The sequence below is a fragment of the Acanthopagrus latus genome, chromosome 19 (assembly GCF_904848185.1).
Source record: "Acanthopagrus latus isolate v.2019 chromosome 19, fAcaLat1.1, whole genome shotgun sequence".
Lineage (NCBI taxonomy): Eukaryota > Metazoa > Chordata > Actinopteri > Spariformes > Sparidae > Acanthopagrus > Acanthopagrus latus.
This window is the reverse complement of record NC_051057.1, coordinates 10,510,606-10,534,970: the sequence shown is the minus strand read 5'-3', so window position 1 is coordinate 10,534,970 and position 24,365 is coordinate 10,510,606. Positions and strand designations below refer to the sequence as shown.

The 24,365-nt window shown below is 40.3% G+C and overlaps 1 protein-coding gene across 9 annotated transcripts in view; it reads right to left on the bottom strand.

The window, feature by feature from the left end:
* ctnnd2a (catenin (cadherin-associated protein), delta 2a) overlaps positions 1–24,365 on the bottom strand; it is a 253,938-nt gene that overhangs the window by 26,361 nt on the left and 203,212 nt on the right. For all 9 annotated transcript variants that reach the window (XM_037078443.1, XM_037078439.1, XM_037078440.1 and 6 more), the window contains 4 exons: positions 21,885–22,067; positions 19,075–19,248; positions 16,242–16,392; positions 2,091–2,340 (listed from right to left, as the gene is read on the bottom strand). In XM_037078443.1, the coding sequence (XP_036934338.1) occupies positions 2,091–2,340; positions 16,242–16,392; positions 19,075–19,248; positions 21,885–22,067 (758 nt within the window). The remainder of the gene's footprint in view (positions 1–2,090; positions 2,341–16,241; positions 16,393–19,074; positions 19,249–21,884; positions 22,068–24,365) is intronic.

Below are 24,365 nucleotides of genomic sequence, written 5' to 3'. Positions count from 1 at the left end.
TGATGGCTTTAAGAGTAAGAGGGCCATTGCTCTTCTACGCAGATAATGATTTTCTCTTTGCAAAAACTGAGAGTTTCCAGATGAGTTTCAAATGACCCTCTTTGCCATGCTAATGGTCCCTTCCCTTTCACTTAGCTGAAAGATGACTCAAGTAGGAGTAAGTTCATAAGCATTGACCTTCAATCAAATACAGAGGGAAGCAGAACAATGCTTATTTTCCAATTGTCCATCGAAATTTAACATGGCTTGTTGCCAGCAAAAACAACAGAAGCTTTTTGAAGAATGATGCACTGGAATATTTTGTAGTTACACTTAAGGTATCCCAATCAAATAACATGCTAATATCCATTGTTTATAGAAAAAAATAGTATGATAAGTCAATAGTTTTTCAGTAAATCTAAACAGACAAACACAATCACCGATTTGGATCATCAAAATATCATGATTACTCATTGAATTCGAATGAAGTGTATTCCAGCTAACAGGGTAAAACTTCAGGAAACATTTTTTGGGATTTTCAAACCGTTTTGCTGTTTGTATGATAAGGTACTCAAACAGATAATGCTGTGTTGCTGTTGTTACTGTGATCATAGTAAATGTTGCTCCAGGATAATCATTTCAGCTGACAAACAAACATTTTTTTTCTCCAAAAAACTCTTCAACTATGATTAAATGACTCAATAATACGTACATCGTAGAAGATATTCTTCCAGAATTGTGTTTAATGTTTTGAAAAGGTATATTTTGACCCAAACAATACTTTGTTAAACCTTACCAAGTGTCTTTATTCACTTAATCTAACCAAATAGCGACAGAAAACTGAATGGAGAATACTGAGTGAACTTAATGTAAAATAAATAGTTGAACAGAATAATCCTTAGTCTCATGAGTGAGCTTCCTCTACTTAATCCATTTACAACAGCAGCTTGCACATAAACTGACTTTTTCTTTTTCCTTTAGATCTTGAAATGATGGGAACAACACCAAGATAGCAATATCATAGGATGCCATACATAGGATGTGTTTTAGGATTTACTGTTTCTAAGGTATTGTTCATAATAAACCAGTATTTCATCATTCTGTTTTCATTTCATTATGTTTCTCAGCTCCAGGTAGTAAACAGTGGTTATCTATGACAGCACAATAATGGGCATTTTCCCAATATGAGAGTGTGTAATTGTGTGAGTGTAGCATGCCACTGCTGATAAGGAACATTTATCCTCAGAGTACCTATCCTGAGAAAATGAAGATGTGTGGGCTATTAGCAGCTAACTACACTCACTGTGAAATTTGCACTTATGAAGGTTTCTTCCAGCACCTCATCTCTCTCTGTAATGGTGCCCTTGAGCGCAGTTCCCTAAATAGACTGAGTCTCTCTCCATAACAATAAATGAACGTTTGACCCCTGTCTGATAACTCTTCAGTGTGACCCCCTGGTTGCGATAGCAGCTAGGCAGAACACTCTGCTTGGTCTCTCAATGGTGACAGGACTTATTTTTCTGCTGCCTCTTCCTTGTTGTTCTCCAGTCCTGTCCTGTCTTTTGTGGATGAATGGTCACAAGGAAGGCAGGCATAGTTATGAATGATGGATGTTCAGTCACAATAAGGTACTGGTCACTATTGAAGGATGCCCTGACAGGTATGGCACAATACAATAGTGAATATCTGTTTTGCTTTTTTACTTGCCTTCACATACAACATTAGGATATAGACAGTTTTTTAGGGCTGGTTGTCCTTGAGCATAAGCTACTACAAGTCATTTAGGGAGATTCCTCATTTTGGACATCATCCTCTCATTCATGTGTGAACAACTCAAACAGACAAATGTGGATGTACAATGTAGCATGAAGTGCACTATTTCCTCTTTGTTTTTAGCTCTGTGTCAGAAACCAATTCTTATCTTGTGAGGATTGCAGTAAGTATCCTTCACCTTTCCTGAGCATAAAATCATCCCTGCTCAAATCTAGGCAAATGTTAAGCACATATCATCATTATGATAACCAAATTTGGGACTCTTGCAAAAGCATTTCAATTGATGTTAGAGATGAACAATGTAGTGCTTCTGCTTCTCCTGACTCTGGTCTACTCACTTGTCTCCTTTGCTGCGGGCGATGCCGATGAGTTTTTCTATGCCACCAGCATCACGCAGGGCTTTGGCGTTCTCCATGTTCTTGGTGATGACTTCGTGCAGTGCGCAGCAAATGGCAGTTACCGTGTCATCTGACATGGCCTTGCTGGGAGGGCCTGTGGTCCCGGAGGTCCCACTGCTGGTGGCGTTATTGTTGCTGCTGCTACTGCTGCCTGGTAATCGATGGATCAAATCTCTCATGGCATATTTACCTGGTGTGTGTGGAGAAAATGAAGGAAAGGGACAAAATAAAATATTGGTCAAGTTATGTTCTCTGCTCATCCTCCTGTTTGTTGTTGAAAAAGTTGTAATAATTGCATTTGGATGGACTGAGCCTTGATGACATGGACATTATATTTTTTTATTCTATGTTCCATTTTCTATGATAGTTCGTATCACTAACCCTAACCATACAAAACAACATACAAACATTAATGCTGAGTGTAGTTACGAATGACTGGTACAGTAGAATTAATACAACCAACTCAATAACACATTTCTCCATGAAATCAAACTAATATTGCCCTTTTATTGTCTTTTAAAACAATTGTCTTGAGCAGCTAGTGAGTGGTTTGGATAACTCCATAAAGCTTTAGTTCGAGAGGGCACACTGCAAATCCTTTGACGCCCAGACATTAATACAGACATGCTGAGAATCCAATAAAAGGGGAGACTCGTGGTATTTCGGTGAATAGGCTGGCATATGAAGGAAATGAAAAAAAGAATTGACATTCAAAGAATGGGTGGTTGGAGAGATCGAAGCAACAGAAAAGAGGAGTAATTAAGAAGTGCAGGAGATGCTGACGGATAGGAAACCCATAAAGTCAGCTAGTGAGAGGGTGGAAGAGAAGAGAAGAGAAGCAATAACATTTGAGGTGAAGGGGAGTTTAGGGCAAAGCTGTGTGAGTATGGAGAACAAAGAGGGACTAAATCACCTACATGTAACCTGAGCTCACCCACAGAGTCAGGTAGTCTGTTTATATATAGGTGTAACAGGGTCAAGACATGAAATAAATTGATATCATCCCCAGAAAATACTGTACTGATGTGGATGAAAGTAGCTTGTTGGCATATAAACAGATACTGCAGGTCTTTAAAATGTATTTTGTACTTTTTCTAATTAATTTCTCACTCAGATTTGATGGAACATATGTACTGTAATCAAGAGGCAGTTGACTGTTATTTCCTGCCATGTTTGTCTAAGGCGAGTGGAGCATCCCTTGAGAGTGAGAGCACCGGATATGAAGTAGCAGCATATGACTGAGAAGAGGGGCCAATAAAGGAGAGATCAGAGCAAATAGGTGATGAGTGCAGGAGTGGAGGACAGGAGAGGAGCTGAAGAGATGAGAGGAAAGAGGAGATTGTGCTGACTGAGGTTGTGCACGAAGATTCATCAAACTTGAACGGCAGTCGAGGGGTGAGAAATGACCCGACCATCACGAAAACTGTCAATTACACCTGAATCATCTTGAGCTCCTCGAACGAAACCCACAGGTCATGTTCGAGGTAAAAAATCAATTTGGACGCAAAGGTGATTGTAGGACAATGAACCATGGCTGATATGTGATTTAGTTAACAAAATCCACTCGATAGAACACTAGGAGCCTTCTTATCCTCATGCATACTAAAAGGTAAACTTCAATCAACTGAGCATCTCGTCAAGAATTATTTGGTCTTCTCTGTCTGTGACAGAGGTATGACAAAACATGCCATTTAAACCTGTTTGTGCATAATGCTTCGTGTGTGAATCAGACACTAAAGAGCTGCACATTGTGAGTCACTGTCTCCTTCTAAATTTTATAAATACAATTCTTCCTCAGAGGTAAAGAAGATAAAAACAGAGTCCAGGTGTAAGTGTTACATCCACTGTCGAATCATCCTGAAGTAACCGTAACATCCTATCTAGTAGCTGTGAAAACTAAGGCCGAAATACTCAGGGGGCAATAAACTCAAAACACTTTTGGATTTCCCTAACTGTTTTTTAAATAATATTTCTAAACAACTTATAGCAAACACAAAAGTACAACACTTCCCCACATCTTTATATCCCCGGATGTTTTTCCCAGACCAATCCATCACTGTGATATCAAAGACGCCCTTACAGGCTGGTGGTAAATCCCTCGCTCGTATTACCTCTAATACATCTAAGTGATCTGGGAAGGGCCAAGAACTGCAGAACAATACGCAGTGAAAATCAGATGGGTTAGGGTTACACACACACACACACACACACACACACACACACACACACACACACACAAAATGCATGATTATACATATGCCCTTGTATGACAACATTGTTATACACTTGAATTCAGGCACCCTCATGAAGACACACATGGAGGCTTCAAAACACATGTCTGTACATGTATGCACGTACAGATGTGCACGATCACACACCAAGACACACATGCGCACACACTCACACATGTGCACTCTATCTGTATAGCTGGAGTTGTGAGCTAATTGGCCAAGTGTTATCTCAGCCTGGCAGGCTGAACAGAGGTTAAGCGGTCATTGTCTTTTGGCTGTGAGGACAAAGTTAAGCTGCATCCAAGAGGAAGACTCATTATCTGACTGACTTGAATCAGACTGACTAATTTCCCAGAAATTTACCAGCTGGTGACTGACTGATTAATTTACTTTCTTTCTTGATTTAATGATGTGACGTATTTGTGAGTGAGTGAGTGAGGGAGTGAATTATTTACTGACTAGCTAATTTACTGATTGACTGCCAGATAATTTACTGCGTCAATGACTGACTATTTATTGATTGACTGACTGACTAATTTATCAACTGGCTGAGGAGAATCCAGTAATAACAAAAGGAGGGTAAGGAGTGAGCACAAGGACGTTAATGCTATTAGAAACACTTCTGTCTACTTGTTTGTCTTAGTATTTTGTGCTTACAGACAGAAGCTCAGCATGGCAGCATATCCCTAAAATATGTTTGGATGTATGTGTGTACACAGGTGCGCGCATGCCTATCCCTATCAGTCACTGAAACGTCATCACATTCATCCCACAGGGAGTAAGTACGGAACAGAGAGGATGATATGAGAGATAGGAAGAGGAGTAGAAACAGGCAAGGGGGCAGCATAGTAGCCAACCATGTTTATGAGAGCAGGAAGAGGAAGGAGAAGAACAGGAAGAACGACTGAAGGACTACTTTGGGATCGGTCGGGGATTGGCAATTTTGAACATGGACCCAAGCCCAATTTTTTTTTTTTTTTTAACATCAGGACTCAATTTATGGCAGAACACGGATGCGCGTGTAACGTTACTCTGGGAAACCTGTGGATAAAATGTATGCAGTGTGGAAAGTGGTTAATTTACAAAGCGAAAGCACTCCTACAGCGACATGTAACATCTGCAATACGACCACTGCGTGGAGGGGAAATGAAGGAGCTGCATTTAAAAATACAGCACATAAAAAACAGAAACAGTCAAAGTTATACGGCGAGTTCACTCAAGAAACAAACACTTGCAGATACTCTCAAAAGGAAAGAGAAATATCCTTGAGAAAGCAACATGGCCAAAAATATTATAGAGAACATAACTGAATTCATTGCTCTGGAGAACCAGCTCATCTCCGTGGTAGAGGATCAGGGTTTTCTTCGTCATCTGGAGATTTTGAATCTCCGGTATGCCCTACCATCTTGGCATTACATTACATTGATTCCACTCTCGAGTTGCAACGTGCCGCTTTGCACACAAGTTTCGTGGGTCTCATACAGCAGAGCATGTAAAACAGGCAATCGAGGAGATGCTGAAAGCGTGTGAAATAGACAAGCACCACATAATTTTATGTGACAACAAAAAGAATATGAAAAATAGCAATTGATGATATGGAGGTACCGAGCGTGCTGCGTCATGCACGCACTTTCACACTTCTACACTTCAGCTGGCTGTCGCGAGTGTCTGCTGTCACGGCGCAGCATCGCAGACTCACCTGCTAATGCAAGGAAAGTGGTAGGCCAGTGTTGCAATAGCATTATGCAGAATAAGAAAGAGCCATATGAAAGTATATACTTTGTTTCAACCTATTAAGGAACAGCTTGGATGCAGGTATTTTTTTTCTGAATGCAGCTGTACTGTCCAGGAAAATACTAGTTAAGGCTAAGTATCGGAGCGGGACTTGGTATTGGCATTTACTAAATATCAAAGGACTCGGATCGATAATGGGGTAAAAAATACCCAATCAGAACATCCCTAGTGAAATGTCTTAATCGTTGAAGAATCAGACATCGAGGCCCTCATTATTTCCAATTATTTTAATAACATGCCTTGTTAGAGGAAGAAGCTTCCTCCTGATAATCACTGGGTGCTAAGAAACATGACTGGAAGCCTCACACAAAAACACTCACATTCACAACACATGGCAGTTATCTCTTACCTGAACATACACATTGCTCATTATCTGGTTGGCGGTTTGTTTGCCTCAGTTTTGGGATATTTTTTCCAAGTTGTTTGTTTTGATCTAAGATGTTTGTGCCTCAACTGATGTCGTATTATCATTTCTTGGGGTTTAATTGTACAACCCTGTTTCCAAAAATGTAGAAATCCATCTGAGAGGTAAATAAAAAAAACATACGCAATATTTTGTCAGTCCTTTTTTGACATATTCAATAAACAGTCCAAAGGCAATATATCTAATGTTCAAACTGATAAGCAATTGTTTTCAGTAGATATATGCTAATTCTAAATTTGATGCCTACAACACATTCCAAAAAAGTTGTGACAGAGGGATGTTTACCACCAACACTCTGTAATTAATGAGGAACTGAGGACAGTTAATATTTTCATTCTGGCTTGATACACAACTTGGGTTGCTCATCGGTTCAGGGTCCCCGTGCTGTCAAACATTTTTCAATGGGAGACAGGTCTGGACTGCAGGCAGCCCGATGCAGTACCTGCTCACTCTTACTCAAAGCCAAGCTGTTGTAACAGAATGTGGCTTGGTATTGTATTGCTTGAATAAGCAGGAACGTCCATGAAATGAAACATGGATGCAGACGTTGTTCCAAAACCTGTCTGTACCTTTCAGGATTTATAATCATTGGTCTGATTTAGGTTTTATGCACTGTCCTAACTTTAGTGGCCTCAGGGTTGTATTCTATATCAGCGCAAAGAGTTTTATCAAAGAACTAATATTAATATATAGACACAAATAGCAAAGGCTAAACTAAACTAAAGCAAAGATGTGCTCAGGCACCACTTTGGTATAATAAAATCTGGCCCCATTCCTACACACACACACACACACACACACACACACACACACACACACACACACACACACACACACACACACACTCTATGATGATACCCCAAGCCTTCAAGAAGCGTATTGATGAATTATAGATTAATATAAATGGGAGGGAGTCGCTGCACTTTCCGAATGTCAATGCAAAATTCAACACATTTTAAATGCTAAACCTTTTGATGTGCTCATTGCCCTGATGAAGAGTTGTTTTTTGTTAAAATACTGGGTTTTAATTTCTACTAAGTATACAATTTATCTTTGGAGGCCAAGTTAATGGTAATAAGTTGACAAATGGCCGATCTGTGGCTGTATAAAAAGCATTTTGTAGTAAATACAACAAGAAGCCTTGCTACATGTCAACACCAGGAACTTCATGTATTTCTGGAACCTCACACTGGTCAAAAGTTGTCATACAGGAAAGAGAGAACTAAAGGAGCGAGGGGGAACATTAAGATAGATTTTATTATGAGCGGGTGGCGACTCTTTCCACTTTGAAGTTCTGCTGTGACACAGACAGCACCTCTACATGCCGGAGAACAACCTCCCCTCTCTTTTTTTCACTGTCACTGAAATGTGAGCTACACCTGGAACATGTCCTCAAGGACAGAAACAAGCCCTGTGCTGATCACTGCACAGCCTAATAAACCTGTATTACACAACTCCTCCAATATAGCCATCTTCACCTGCGAGGCAGAGCTGGTAATATATTCCTGGGCTGCATTCCCTCATGTGTCGCAAAGTCCCACTGAGCAGGGCGTGCTTCATCAGGGCCATAATGGCTGATTTGATTTAAAGAGATCCAATTACCCTCAACAATGGAGTGATTTGATTGTTTACTGGCGGAGAAGGGAGAGTGTTATTGAAGTAAAATTGGAGGTAATTGTCTCAGGGAGATGTGTGGAAAGATGATATCGCTTGATTGGTTGTGGCGTCTGACTGTCTGAGAATAAAGGATTGTTAATACACAGTTATCAGTGACTGGGTTGGGGTCCCTCAGGTGGGCTTCTGTACACTTACTGGAATCAAAAGCACCTAGTAATGTTGCTAAAGCCTTTCTGGGTTCTATGAATATGTTCTAGGCTGAATAAAAGCCAATGTTACAATGAGAACTGTGAGATGATTGTGATAATTGCTTTCCTACAGGACAAAGATGGATACTTGTATACTCAAATTGCAGTTAAATCGACAGTATGTGTATGACTGAATCATTCATTTTATGGATGGTAAGCTTGTCTCAAATCATCACTTGAAGATATACTAAATTCATTCTTTTATACTATCGCTCAACACATTAATCATTCACCCTTATTTGTTGTCAACCCAATGTGCTTAATTTGAAATGTGTTATGATTATTGGGTGCTGCAGCTGCTATCAAATATTCAGTGACAAAACAAGTGTTCCAGTGTTTTTGTCTAATTTCAGTGAGTTTCCTAGAGGTGATTTAATCAGTACATGACATCATCGACAGGGGGCGCCAGATTCAAAGCAACACAGTATTGGTTTCTGTTCTGTGGGCATGTTCCTTTATTGAGAACAAGAAAGTGATGTAGTTCTGGTCTTTGGATGTTCTCTGCGAGATCAAACTGCATTTGAGAATAGACACCAGAATTATATCAATGCACAAACCCTGGAGATACTCTGAAACATCAGTATTGTCATTCAGGGAGGAGTTAGGGGTTCTTTGTTGGAATCAATTTAGCTCACCATAATCAAAATCATAAAACATTACAGCATTATAACGAGTTCTGGATCTTGGATCCACTCAAACACACCCTGCAGCCACCAAATATCAACCCCCCTGCATCCTCATCAAACAAATATGAAGATATGAAGGCTCTCCGAGGACGGTCTGATTCTGCACTGCAATGTGAGGTGCATTCCTTTAAACTTATATATCAATGAATAAATAAAATGAAGATGGAGATGAGAGTGCAAACAGATGAAACACAGCAAGTTTAAACAGGTCAGGAATGGAGGTAAATTGGAAAGCTGTATGCTGCCGCTTCCGTCGTTGTAAAATATTCTGCCTTTCTGTGTTTGGTGCTTTTCACACCAGTTATTTCTCGCCCTCTGTGTCTCTCTCTTTGATGTCTGTGGGTGACAGGTTTACAGCATCAACTGCAGAGGAGGGAGAGAGAGACCGAGAGAGAGAGAGACACACAGAGAGATAGGGAGGAAAGGCAGAGGATATTTTTTCCCCCAGCGTGGAACCTGTGGCTTCATTAAAGACATTCCACTGACGTGAAGAAAATTAATGCTCGGAAGATGTATAGACGCACACACATAAACATACTCTATTCATACACACACACAATGGCAGAGAATAGATAATTCTCATTGTGATAGTTAAATTTACAGTGTGCAGCTTCTCAGTGATCATCAGCTAAGTTTTTACAAGTGCAGACATTTTCTTGATTAAAATGATGCTTTGAATATGTCACTTCTCACCTTCAAGGAGCAAAAACAGAAGTGAAATTAAATCTGTGCACCACCCAAGATGACCTGAACATGAGTCAGACCCTGGAGGGACAGCTGTAAGACAGAAATCTCATCATAGCATGACAGCCCTTTCTTTCCCTCCCTTGATATCTCTTTATTGTTCTTTGTTTCTATTTCTCTGTCTGCTGTGATCCCAGTCTAGTACAGAGGAGTGGAGGACAGAGAATGCCAGAGAGAACAAAGTGCGCTGATAAAGGACATGCCAGACCCTCACACACTAGAGATTCATCCCAAAGGCGACACTGATATTTCATCAAGTACAGCTGCAACGTGGATGGTGAAATATGTGTCGATTTAATTTGAGTCAATGGGCAGGGCTTCTCCTTGTTTTGGCCCGCTAGCTCTCTAAAGTATCTTATGTTTATGTTGACAAAATGGATAGAGAAATATGTGTAAAGGCCAGCAGAGGCGAAGAAAACACAATGGAATTTCTCTGGTGATCTAAAATAATTTAGTGTAGCCAGGAATCCAAAAAGTAGGATACATATGTCAAGTAATTTTTTGCCCCCGGCTCAGTGAGGACTTTCACTGTAATACAATGTCTGTATGTGTGTGTGTGTGTGTGTGTGTGTGTGTGTGCGCGCGCGCACGTGAATAAAATGTTTAGATCAAAAGGAATTTTTTTTTCCTACCCCTTATTTGCATCTGCGTTAACTATAACAGCGCCTGACCTCTAACTCACACACAATCTTCTACAGACCCACACATTTTCAATCATGCAATTAGTGACATCCCTGCGGTGCAGTAATGTGGTTTCCACAGTAACACTCCCCAGCACTGATGTCATCAATGCGAGACACAAAGAGCGAGAGACTGCGAGAGAGAGAAGCTGAGGCGTTATGAGCTAATGTCTGAATCGGGAGGAAAGGAGACGGAGAGGGAGGTGTGTGTGGGGACAAACAGTTTGAAGGAGGAAAAGGAGAAGAGAAGAGAAAGAAAGACGCAGAATAAGGTGGAGCAAAAGGGGTATAATATTCATGTTGTGGAATAATAGGGTAAAGTGGAAATGAGGGGTGGAGAGTAGGCGATAGGAGTTGTGGTGAGACAAGAGAATAACACACAGAAACGGGAGAGGAAGATGTGAAAGGGTGAAAGAGATGAGCAAAGGCTCATTTTCAACTACTAAATCAAATCATTGTTACATATTTTATGCACTGATACAGTGTTGCCTTTGCTGATATGGTTCACTGAAGTTTTAACATTTCAAAAGTCATTACTACTAAGTGTGGGGCATCTTCTGCAACCATTAAGCATCAGTATGTTATCAGTATTTCAAATGTATTTTTATTTGATGTAAATCAAACAGAACTGAGGAGTTCCTGCACCAATTACACACAAGAACATCGTGATCAAACCTGGGTGTTGCTTCAAATCAGGCGCCCCACGGTTCACACGAAAGAGGTGGTCTTGTGCCACTTTCAAGTAAACCATGAGGAGCTTTGTTTGATGTTGTAGGTCAATTACTGTGGTCTAAATGCAGGAAGTAAGCCAGCAAATCTAGTATCAAGAAGCTGACCGGTCAGATTTTCTTGATGTCTTTGAACATCTGTCGTTGCACCAAACTAAAATATTTTCTTTGATTCTTGATGTATGCACACATCATAAATACGACTATCAAATAATGCTTAAAAGTGTCAATGCTTTGATTGCCAAATCAGTGATAGTGTAGATAGATGTATAATCAAATGCAATATAGAATGAAGGCTCTGTGCCATTTCAACAACTTGAATCAAAAAGCCCTTATAAAGTATAAAAAGTGTAACCCAGAAAGTTCAACATCCAAATTTGCATTATTATACATCAAAAATGTAATGGAATCCCCAAAATGTCCTATTAGGACTTGATGTTTGGAATTTAAATTAAAATCTTTGTGCAGATTCCAGAAACACAATTAGATTAAATGTTTAATTTACAGTTTTTGCATTAATTACAATTCAGTTAACACCAGCTTTGCTCTGGATCTACACAGCATATGTTTATGGGAACCTTTAGTAAATGGTTGCTGTATTTGAGAAAAAAAGAAAAAAAAACACTGCGTCTTTTTGGCATTCCAGGGCTGTTCCCAATTCATGTGTGTCAAATTACCATCTGTAAGTAAATGGGGAAGAATTGCGCTGACAGACGGCGTAGCAGTGAATGGGACTCATTTATTGCTACACAGGCATACAGTGCATTATGCAAATCAAAAACTATGAAGGAGGTGAAATCAGGAGAGAGACAAAAACATTGACAGATGAGAAGAATGATTCTCAGCGACATCAATATGCGACTAAATCACATTACAGAGGGATTGGAATATAAGCATACATATGCGGTTAGCTCCTTAGCTGCCGCTGCCCTCTCTACTTCTCTTTCTCCTCTGTTTTATCTTCCAACCCTATTCAGCCTCCCTATAGCCTGACTTGGCCCGTCTCTGCTCTTTTCCTCAATCCTTCAGCCTTGTAGCTCTCTTGCTTGTCTTGCCGCCATTCAATCACACAGTGCTTTCCAGAGGATTTGACACTCTGAGGTTATTGTGTGCGAAAGATGATTCTCATCTCCGCTCACTCTGCTGAGCGCTCATGCAAACTACCATTCCCCCACAGTGATGCTGCCAAACTTACCGGCACTAACAGCTTATGACACACTATCGCATGAGTTGGAAGAGATGGTTTGTTTTCTTTGCTTTTCAGAAAGACTCGACTTACTCTAGATCATATTAGGAAAATTATGTTCTAATCAGGTGTAACTTTGATCTGACAATGCCCCGCAAACTAGTCTTTGTAATCGCTTTGTCACTTTGGGTTAACCTGTTGTTTTGCAGATGTGCATGGTGTAAAGAAAAAGGTGTTTGACTCAGAGGTTAGAGCCACTGTGGTGAATAAAGCTTGCGAACATGGGCCAAATGGAGCTTGTCTCTTAGGACTGCCTGGCCTCTACCTCTTTTCTGTCGACACGCATCAACTCACACCTTGCCAAAAGCGAAGATTCAACTCTGAGTGATCCCTCTCACTTTTCTACTCCTCTCTCCATTTTCTCTCTGCATCTCTGAGACTTTCTGTCTTTCTGTGTCACTGTGTGTCATTAACGCTGACTGTCTCTTTCTGTCTCATTTGCCATTTGGCAATCTCAACAGTTTGGAACAGAAGTTGATTTGTGAGCTGATTTGGAACTGATCATTTATTCCACTGATACTAATGAATTTTATGTGACTATTTGAATAACGCCTGTTAGCTAGCTAACAGATCCAGCCAGCCATCATTGTCTTATCAGGTGTAATAAGCAATTTTCATATTGAGCAAATTAATTCCTGAAAGGGCTTCTTGTAAAGACAACCCCAATACGAATCAACAGCCTGCTCTGCAGCTTGGGCAGTTTCCAACTGCCTCTTAGCTCATTATTTGTGTTTGCCAGGCAGTAAAACAGCAACAATGCCAGTTCAAATAATACCTTGAAAAAGGTTGTAGATAAAAAAAATAACAGTAATAGTTAACATTTGGCAAGCTTTAGGCAGATCTATTTTTCATTAGCTGAAGGACGAAACCAGGACCAAAATTCCATTAACCATTTCCATTCTTAATCAAGCACTACAATAGGATGCCCATGCTGGGTCATGCTGCTCATTTCAACATAAAAGAGGACTGGCCAGTGCAACATCCAGCCACCTGTTGAAGATATCTCTGAATGTTAAGTGGCACTGCCACAGCAGCATATCAGCATAGTCAACACTTTATCTCAGTAGGTATCTGTGGATGTAGCTAGCTGCTGTTGGCTTGTTAGCTAACTGATTCATGCAGCTACTAGACCTCTTAGTTGACTTGCAACAAGAGAACTGGGCTCCCTTTTCACATTTGTGAGTTTATTTTGTTTATTTACTGGACTTAATACACTAAGAGAGCTGGTGAAATTTAGCAAACTGTCATACATCTGCCAGCTTACAACTATTGGTGTATTGCCTCTTGAGGTACAATGTGGTATTATGAGACAGGATGGGCCTGAGTTAGCTGATAAGCAAGCTTACTGTATTTCACTCAAAAACATAATACCAAGAGGTCATACTGTCATAGTGACATACTGTCAGTTCATTATATGAATGTTTTGAACCCAAATTCTGACCATTTCTTACACTTTACACATTTAAAACATTTTTAATGAATCTGCCTAGGGAGGAAAGAACCAAAGTTAACCAAGAACTCTCTGTGTTGCTAATAAAGTAAGCTTCCATGACTGTTAACCTCACAGACATCTCTGATCACTGTTTTCTTGCCCAGGTGTATCTATTTTTAGCCCTGATGGTGTTAGTCATTATTCCGACAGGAGAGTGATGATCTGTGATGCGCCTGATTTTCTCTCGTTCTAATACATATCATAATTTGACTCCATCGCCCTGTCTCTGTCTTACTGTCTGTTTCTTGAGTCTCAGAAATGACACTCGGAGAGCTAATAACATGCAGGACTTAAACCATGTAAACGGGGTACTAAGTAAGGCAAGCATACATTCAAATGAAAATGCCAAACAAATCTGAATTGATTTTTTCTGTGAATTTGCAAGCAATTACATTATTTAATCAGCCTGCATGTTTTGACTTTCTCTCTCTCTCAAATTCATTACAGTGTCCACCTCTCGTAACACTTGTCTCCTTTTTATATTACTCTGATTCAGAAGCTAATGGTTATAAAAGACCAGAGGCAAAAAATGACCAATTACCTCAAATATTTTAATCAATTAGTGAACAGCTGAATGATTTCCAGAGCAAAACATACAGTTCTCATTGTTAAAGGTCAAATGGAGAAAACTATTAAGTTGTGCTTGTGTGTGGAATGCTTTTCACTTTAATTTTATTCAAATGAAACATTTCTTTTTCCAATGTAAGCGCAAATGGCTCAGACAGACTTAATTGTGACCTTGGAATATTACAGTATTCAATGAAATTATCATAATATTCTAAAATTTAAGGGAAACAGTTAATAAAGTAAGAGTAAGAATTCTGTTTGAGTTGATATGGATGAAGTGCATTTAATTGATTTCTACTTCCACATTTCTTTCTAAATACATGTATGAATTCCTACAACACCTAACTTTATCATTAGAACATCAGCAGGTGCACTAAAGAAACAAAACAAACTTAAACAACGTACAATGAAATCAGAATAATAAGTGTCTTTGTGCAAAGGTCTCAATTATGCTGTAATCTGCTCTGTGCATCAGCCAGCCCATCACAGGATAGACGTGATGAGCTTTGCCGGCGGCAATCCTGGTCACTCTTAAGATGCTCCAGCAGAAACCCAGGGAGGCTCCCGAAACCAGAGGGTAGCAGGGTTGCTATAGGAACCACTGAGCCCACCACGAATTCAAGATAATCAGAGATACCAGAGACGGTGAGGGGTGATGTCACACAGGCACATACTGTACACACGTATGCATAAAGTGCAGTTATATCCATGCAGGCATGGTGTGTTCTTATGCAAAGAGGACACATCCCACACACACAACATGAAAGTGTCTCAATGTGTCAGGTTAACTAGTCAAGTCTGTAGATGTGGTTAGCCTGAGTGAGGCTCACTCAGTACACAGTGTGCTGTTGCCCAATGCAAGCCTTTGATTAGACCATCTCTTCTGCTGCAGTATTTCTCTCTCCCTCTCCTTCTTTTTGCAGCCCTTCTCTTTTAAATACACATTAATTACCAGTTTATTCCCTTTACTCACCCCTGCACTGTCTTTCCTCATTAGCCTCATTTTCTCACAACACACATTGGCCTTTGTTAGTTTAATTACATGTAAAATTACTTTACACAACACTTAAAATAGAAAAAGAAAACCAAATTGCAATAGTCTCCACAATAACAGGGTGTAGTTATGTATGGTAGCTGCAGAGCAATACAATTAAATCACGTGAGTTCCAGCTAGAGATATACACTTGTAATCACTAATTAACGGTCTCAATCAATGCCATAATTTAATGAGTCGAAAGGTAATTTAATACTAAAAGGAAAACTTGACAACAGGCAGACAGTGTCCATTAGTTTTAATTGGTGCAACAGGCTACAGGCGTTTTTACCCATACCCTGTAACATCACTTTAACATATGCTCCTGACTTGCTCTAAACGAGAACAATGTGATGGGAACAGACCACAGTAGAAAGGCTGCGAGAGAATGCAATTAGAGGTAGAAATGGGCTTCAGGTAGCGCTTCACACACAAACAACAGAGAGAATCCAACTGAGCATAACAGCACAGGTGTTCAAATTCAAGTGACTTGATAGAGATTAAAAATACCAGCGAACCTTGCAATGATTTCGTCAAGCAGGTGGGGCGAGGATTCACCACCTCATATCATCTCTTGGAGATGTTTTTAGTAAGTACTCACCGATGAGTTCCTTGTTCCTGATGTCCAAGGCCATATTTCTGAGAGCGGTGGCCACGGCACAAACGACCTTGTCATTATCTATCCTCAGTAACTCCACCAGGATGGGAAGGCCTTTCTCTTTACGCACAGCAGCCCGGATGTACACTGACCACTGACAGGGAGAAAGCAAGGAGAAGACTGTTACACACTGAAAACTAGCAACTATAATTTAAAGCAAATAAACAAACATTTAGTGCATTTACTTCCAAATATCAAACAATGTCATGGTGCATTTATGGTGGCAGTGTTCTTCAAAACAGGAAGATTGTAGAAGTTTCATTTTAAAACTTAGTTTTTACTTTTTCTCAGTATTGTTCAGTCTGAATGATTGTAATGAATCTACTTCTTGAATAAATTAATGAAGATGCAAGGTTTCCACTAAGACATTTGCAAACAAAAGACAAAAATATCAGAGCCATCCTTTTTACTTGCTTGCTTTTTTAGTTCACCTCACACTGAGGACACACCTGTGCATTGTGAGATGGGTTGTTTATATTCCATGCATTTTTATTCTACCACTGCCCTCTTGTCACTATACTGAATATTTTCTTTCTCTCTTTTTCATACCAGAGACGGACTGTAAATAAAGTGGTTGCGGTATGTAAAAAAAGGAGACAGATGAAGCACAATGGACGAGGTTGAGTGGGAGATGTTATATTCAGGGGCAATGTGAGAGCAGCTGAGACATTACACTGACTCACAAGTGATATACTGTAAGAGAGGAGAATTATATGAACCATAGAGAAGAGTTTTGAGCTTGGAGACCACTCTATCCTCCCTCAATAACTATCAAGGTATGCTTAAATGGACCACTCGACCCTTAACGGCTCAAGTGGTGCCGCCTTGTGTGTCAACTGAAGAAGACTGGGGCTGTGTTAAACAGCACCCAGGGACAGATATCAGCAAGTGAAGTGTAAAGCTAGAAGTTTCTGTCAAAACAGTCATTTATTTCATGTTAATGTTAAAACACAGTATTGTTTGTCTTCGAGACAAAAATGGGCAAATTTTGGTTCATCATTTCAGGAATTAATTCACCCTTAGAGCGAAATGATAGCATGTCTTATCCAAGAGCTCAGCTGAGTGTAGACTGTGCCAGCACTACGCCAACACAGCTCCTTTGGAAACTGTCAGCAGCACCATTCTCAAAGTCAGTAGGGATCTTGCTTAGAGGAGACACAACAAAGCATACGCACAGACACAGACGCACACACACAATCACACACACACACACACACACACACACACACACACACACACACACACACACACACACACACACACACACACACACACACGCATAGTAAGGATCCAAAATAGAAAATGCGATTTCATGAAGCCCACCTGCCCCCCATCATTTTCTCATCCTACCTTGTCTTGCTATAGTCTCCTCTTCCATTTACCGCTTTCTGTGTTTCCGTGTCTCTGTCTATTCCACTACCAATGGAAATACTCACAGAACCAAAATCAGACACACACACCTCCTACACATATTTACAGGACCACAGAGACATCCCTCTCATCCACACTGTGCTTCCCTGTCTGCCACCCCTCCTGAGCTCCCATTTTTACATACATTCAAAGCAATGTATCCATTTGACATTTCTGGACCACGTAAGCATTCCCATCAACATTCTCAGATTACAACCAACAACTTCCAGTCCAGATTTATGATTTTAAGGTCATTCCAAGGTTATTCCCTCACGTTTTCTGCCTTTTAGTCTTATATGCAGCTCCATCAAAGCTAACACTGCCCTCCCTAACACTCTCCAGTATGACTGCATGACTCATACATTATTACCATCTAGCTGCTTCCATCAGCCAGCTGCCACTGAACCCTGGGTAGACTCCCTGGTGGGTTTGAGCTTGGAGCCTTTACATCATTACAGTTATTGTGTTCCTACTAAACAATATTATTTACTATAGAACACATAGAATCCTTGTAAAATTCAGTGTTCAAATATTTCAGCAGAATGGTGTAACAACAAATAGTGTGTTACAACTGATTGCCAGCTGACATACTAGGACAGGGATTGGGGATTGTTGTGTTATTGTCTGTCCTGTTGTTTGACATCAAGGACCATATTGGAACCAAGTGTTACCACGTATGCATGTTATTCCTTGTATCCATTGTCTTCTATTACCCAAAACAAAACTAATCAGGCAATCATCTAATTTTCAATAAACAGAATCAAAATGAGTGCTTTATTCTATACTAATTCTATGGGTGGTCTACTAATGTTACTGAGGCAGATAACTTGTCTAGTATTGCTTCATTTAACTGTCTGGCAGCAGAGTGTTTCTTGGCTACATGCTGTGACAGTTTCTAAAAAGAACTCAGTAGCCTACACACTATCACACATTTGCATAAACACATTTATGTACATGCACACACACACAGTTGTTTGTCTACTCATAATGTGAATACACTGTTCTATCTACACAGAAAAAGCTGTGTACACTGCGTCTCTGCATTCAGTGCACAGCTGAGTTCGAACAGGATCATAATGAATTCCTTCCTTTTATAATAATATAGACTGAAATGTATAAACACACATTTACAGTTTTTAGTGTTTACCTCATGCTCTATTAGAACACAAGTACAACAACTGGAAGTGCAGCATGAGCTTCAATTCTACATCACCAGGAAAACAGTAATTTACTGTACTCTGACTGAAAGTGGATCACACCATATTAACATGATTATAATCTTGGGGTCCTGCAACCACATATTATGAGTGACAAAGATGCTCAAGTGAAGAATAAGAAAGCAAAGAGTTTTCACTCTAAGCGTTACCTTCCAGCTGCCTGCGGCAAGGTTCTGCAGAGCCCCGGCTGCTCCCTCCAGGGTGTCTGGATTGGAGCATTCAGACAGCAGGGTGAGGTAGGGCTTCACGATTGTGGGGTGCCACAGCATCTGAACCCCTTTTGGGGGCTCTGCTGTGTCTGGAAAGGGGCCAACGCCATCCCACTGTGAAAGAGGAGACAGTATCGGACAAATTTTTTATGTTGACTGGTGTTGACTCTTAACTGGTATTGATGAAGCAATGTTTGAGTAAACACACACCAAACTGAGAGGCAGTGTTTTACTGGCTTGTCTGATTAAAAGGTCCTTGAGCAAACCTGCACATCACTGCAGCAAGGTGAGAAGTTAAACCATTGGAGGTTAGCTGATACAAGTTGTCAATTTACACTTAAATCACCAAAGCTGTGAATCATTAAATGAGTTAACACTGTTCATTCACTTTTCCTACTCCTTCCATTTTCTTCAGCAAATCGAACTGGTTTCACACCTATTATATCAAGTCAAAATGACTGCATGCATGTCTAAAAGCAAACTGCATCTTCCCCCAGGACACTCTGACATATTAAAATGTGAAAGACACACTGTGTAAATTGCTCCTTGTCAACCTGCTATGTCAGAGAGAATGGTGATGGAGGAGAGAGGTGGGAAAGGGGCAAAGATGAAGAGATAAGAGATGTGTTTGAAAAGAGACACTATGAGAGAGCGTTTCACTCCTACATTTGCTTTGTTGAAGGAACCTAAAGCTTCACACCTTCAGTCCCATTCACCTCCACCCTTCTCATATCCTGCGCTGCATTGGAGTCCTTTGATTTTTTTTTTAAAATTTCTTTGTTGAGTGACATGCTCACACCTTTTTCACATTGTCATGAACCTACTGTCATCTCACCTTCTTTATTGTTATTCTCCCTTGTTTGTTTCTAATATCTTGTCCCCCTTTTCTTTACTTCTCTACTGATTTTTTTCTTGCCCCCCCACTTTCTCGTTGAATTTCCATCCTTCTCTCTCCAGTTCTCAGTTTTTCCTCTCCCTATCAACCTTCCTCGTTTCGCTCAACTTCCTCCCCTCCTCCCCTTGTCTCAAGGTAAACTAGGGGAGTGTGCGTCTATAGAGAGATGCTGTGGAATCTGTGTGTTTGCACACACGTTTTAATCTATACATAGATCCTCTGATCAAAAAATCAAAGGCCTCTTATATTTTGAAGTGTGTAGAGGCACTACAACAACAGGCATGAACTTTTCCACAGCAGAATACTTTCTGTTGCCGAGACACCCTACATACTAAATATCAATGTATAACGTCAATTTGTTGATCTTAAATTCTCCAATGATAACCATCAAATTTCCCAATGATTTTGCTTCAGCACGACAAACAGCTCCATATGCAGCCTTCGAGATATAATTTTCAAAATGTGGATACATACTGTTTTTTTTAAGGTATTATTTGATTTAATATCTGTACATTACACCTGCCATATTCAGTGTAGCTTAACCTCGACATTGCCTGCTATTGGGAAGTTGATCAAATTGCTGTGTTGTGTCATGTTTTGCAATGCCAGTGAAGTAACCAACACATTCAGATTCAAGCTCTTACAGCTGGATACCAATCATGGTTATCCATTTAACAAGTTTGAAGTGTAGATGCTCTGTTATCTTTGCTGTGCAAAATATTACAGATTTCAGCTTTAACAAACACTTTAAAATGTTGTTATTTCAATGAAACTTTCATTGTGTTGTTTCCAAAATTGTACTGTGTGTTCCAAGAATTTGGAGGAGACAGCAGAATATATTAAATGAAGCAGACATCTGTACGACATTCCCAAGAGCAAAACAAAAAAACTGTCTGTGTGTCCATTAGGAGGGTTTAGGTCCAGTTCAGGCTCCTGTACTGCTCCCTGGCATTGACTGCCTGACCCTCTAATAAATGATTAAGGAGACTACGTTTCAATCTAACTGCCTGTGTCTCTTTCAGCCTCCTGTCTGGTTTCTACAGTACATAATTTCCTCCCTGTCTTCCTCTCTCTGACCCAGTCTCTTGGCTCCTACCACTCTGTCAGTCTCAGACGAAGTGTATACCTCTGGTTTAATCATAGTTGGTAGTGTCTGCATCCAGCTCTGCCTGTCTTTTTTCTACTCCTTAATACACTACAGTTCTGTTAAGTTCTTCTGAATCAGAGAGCATTGACTGTTTTGAGTGTGTAAAGCTTTGGTTTTGGGTGGGAGGAAGGAATTCACTCTTTCTTTCTTTTCTCTTCTCTTCTGTGTGTGTTTACATTTTCCATGTGTGTCCCATGGGGGAGAGTTGCATTAGCCTGGAGAGGAAGTGGCCAATAATGGATGGAATAGAGCAGAAATAAAGCTCTTTGTCTCAGGTTTGGTATGGGCCAATATCAGTGAGGTAGTGAAGTCAGAATGGGGCTGAGGGATGCAAGCACGGGTTGTGTTTGTGTGTTTTTTCTTTGGCCCAACTGCGATGCTTAAAACCTAGTTTGAGTGCGCTGGAGGCTGGTCAGATGTCCATAATCAGTCCACCTCTACCATTACTGCCTGATAAAGTATAAAATATTAATATGGGACATGCGAAAGTAAAAACCTTGATAAATGAGTAGAAAAAGATATCTTCCATACAAGGCAAAAGGTTGCACTGAGTATGAAAATTATGTGATTCATATGCTACGCTATGTTATGAGCTAATCATAACCCAATGGAACTCGTACCATGCTCTTTACCACCATCATCATCACCACATTTTTTTTTTTTATCAACTATATCTCCGCGATCTTCTATTCTTCTTTTTCCTCTTACCTGATCGGCTCCCTTCTTTTTCTTCTTCTTCTTTCCCCAGCAGCCGGAACTCTCTCCGTCGCGAATGTTGGCATCACAAAGCAGGCCGTCCAGCTCCTCCAACCCCCCCTGCTGGCCGTGGGATGTCTCGGCAGCCAAACGGTACGACAGATTCCTCAGGATGCAAACGCAGTTCTCTACCGTCTGGAGATAAAGAGCATTGGTAGTGATGAGAGGTGAAGTGAGATAGGGAAGAAGATAAGGTGGGGAGAAGGAAGATGAGATGGAAAAAAGAGGCATATAAATGAATAAAGTGAGAAAGCTGAGGTGGGAGATTTGTGTTTGATACCACCAAACATACCGCTTGAAAATACAGTGCAAAGTCAAAGCATGCTAATAAAAGCCACCCACTCTCACACTTTTACTCCATCGCCCTTCCACCCCCACCCACAAGCCAGACAGTCACAGAGAGTGAGAGACGGAGGGAGCCATAGAGAAGCGAGATAATCTCACAGGTAATACACTTCTGTATTTTGTTAGCTCTGACTTTGAAATGAGATTAGAAGAAACTCAGGTAAATGAGGAAAAATGACAAGCCCAATATATCCTATCACACCCCATTAAACACCTAGTTTAGAGGCAAACACACCAGCCGAGGACCGTGTGAGAGTGTGTCTGAAGGAGAGCAAACTGATCCTTACGATGAATGTTGTAGTAGTGTGTGAATTTGCATGTGCATGTGTGCGCGTGTGTGTTTAGTGTCACTATGAAAGAGGAGTCATCGAGTCAACAGAGTGGAAATTAACAATGACAAATCATCAATCTTCTCTCTGTCTGACCGTTGGTTCACGCAAAAAAACAACTAAGGAGTGTAATTGAACAGCCTCAAGAGACACAACAAACAAAACAATGTCTCACTCCAGCGAGCTGCAGTCATGTCTGAAATACTATTCACATGCTATTATAGAATGAAAAAGGAGAAGTTACATTTTATTTACAATTTAGGTAGGCATTTTATATTTTCGATTTGTTATTTCACATTTAGTCAGTGTGCTATTCTTTTCCCGGCTGCATGGTTCAGGGAATAAAAGGACTGTTGACTTCGGTGTTAAAATGATTACATGGTGCTTGTACGGTAGTCTCCACAGGAAGGTCAGAAGTAGCAGCTCTGAAACAGAAATCCCGCCATAAAAACTGTATAAAAATATACAAAAGACAAACTAATAAAAGAGCATAGCCGCTTCTGTCGTTGAGAGGTTTTCTTTGTATGACCTTGTGCTTCTTTCCAAACTGTGCTTTTAGAATCTGCTTGTCCCTCGCGCTCTCTGGGACACTACGCTGCATACATTAATGGACTTGCAGTCACATTCTCCCTGCAGTGGCAGCCACATTCAAAGCAAGCTGTTAAATATCAATATCTATATAATATCTATGAACTGTCAGCATTATACTTGTTGTGTATGTCAAATGCTGTCCTCAGTCTATTAGGTCTTACACCATCATTTTACATTATTGTATCAGTTAAGTTAATTGTCTCTGTGTGCCAGTACATACTGTGAAAAGCTGAATTTCAGTAAAACTTCCTCTAATCCCTGCAGTTACTTGCAGTGGAATAGCAGTAATCTGTAGACTGTGTTTAATGGGACAACAGACTATAAAACATAATAACCACATTACATGTAGTGAATACTGCTCTGATCTTGTGCATTTCCACCAGGCTTCATGAACGTGAAAGGTGGAGGAGGTGGCTGATACTGACTGGTGATCAAAAGTCCTGAGGAATCCTTAGTGGTGGCAAGTGGGTATATTTATAAGCACTAACAGAGAGAGAACTGATTATTCCAGTATGCAGCCATATGAACTGGTAGATAATCAGTTAAATAATCTCTGCTTGTGTTTCGTTATATATATTTATTATATTGAAGAACACTGATGTTACAAATATGTATTTGTAATAATAATATACACAAAGTCTTGGTAAAGTGAGCCAGATACTAGAAATACTAGGCATGAATCATATGTTGTTGTCTTGCTGAGCTCTACATTCTATGAAGTATTTTTAATGATGGACCAGACTGATCAGTCTGCTAACTGAACAGGCCAAGGAATAGACAATGTGATGAGGAGGTCTTCCGAGCAAAGCAGATGTGCAAATAAGAGGATGTAGACAAAGCAATAAAAGAGTACAAAATGAGCACAATGTGTGTCGCTATTTCAACAGTGACCACTTTATGGTTCATCTGCCAATCAGTCGCTGTTACTGTGGTGACAGTAGTCTTCTTGGTAACTGCAGTCAAGCTGGTGAAGAGGGGCGGGCGGTTAAACAGTGATTAAGGATGGCCATTTGGAAGGTCTAGGAGACAGGGAGACCTTGAGAAGTCAGCCATCCATGACAGAGTTTATGTAGTATTGACTGGCCCCCCACATACTGTCTCATAAACACACAACCTGACTGCATGCAGAAAAACACAAAGTGAGTATAAACCCAGTCAATTACAACTG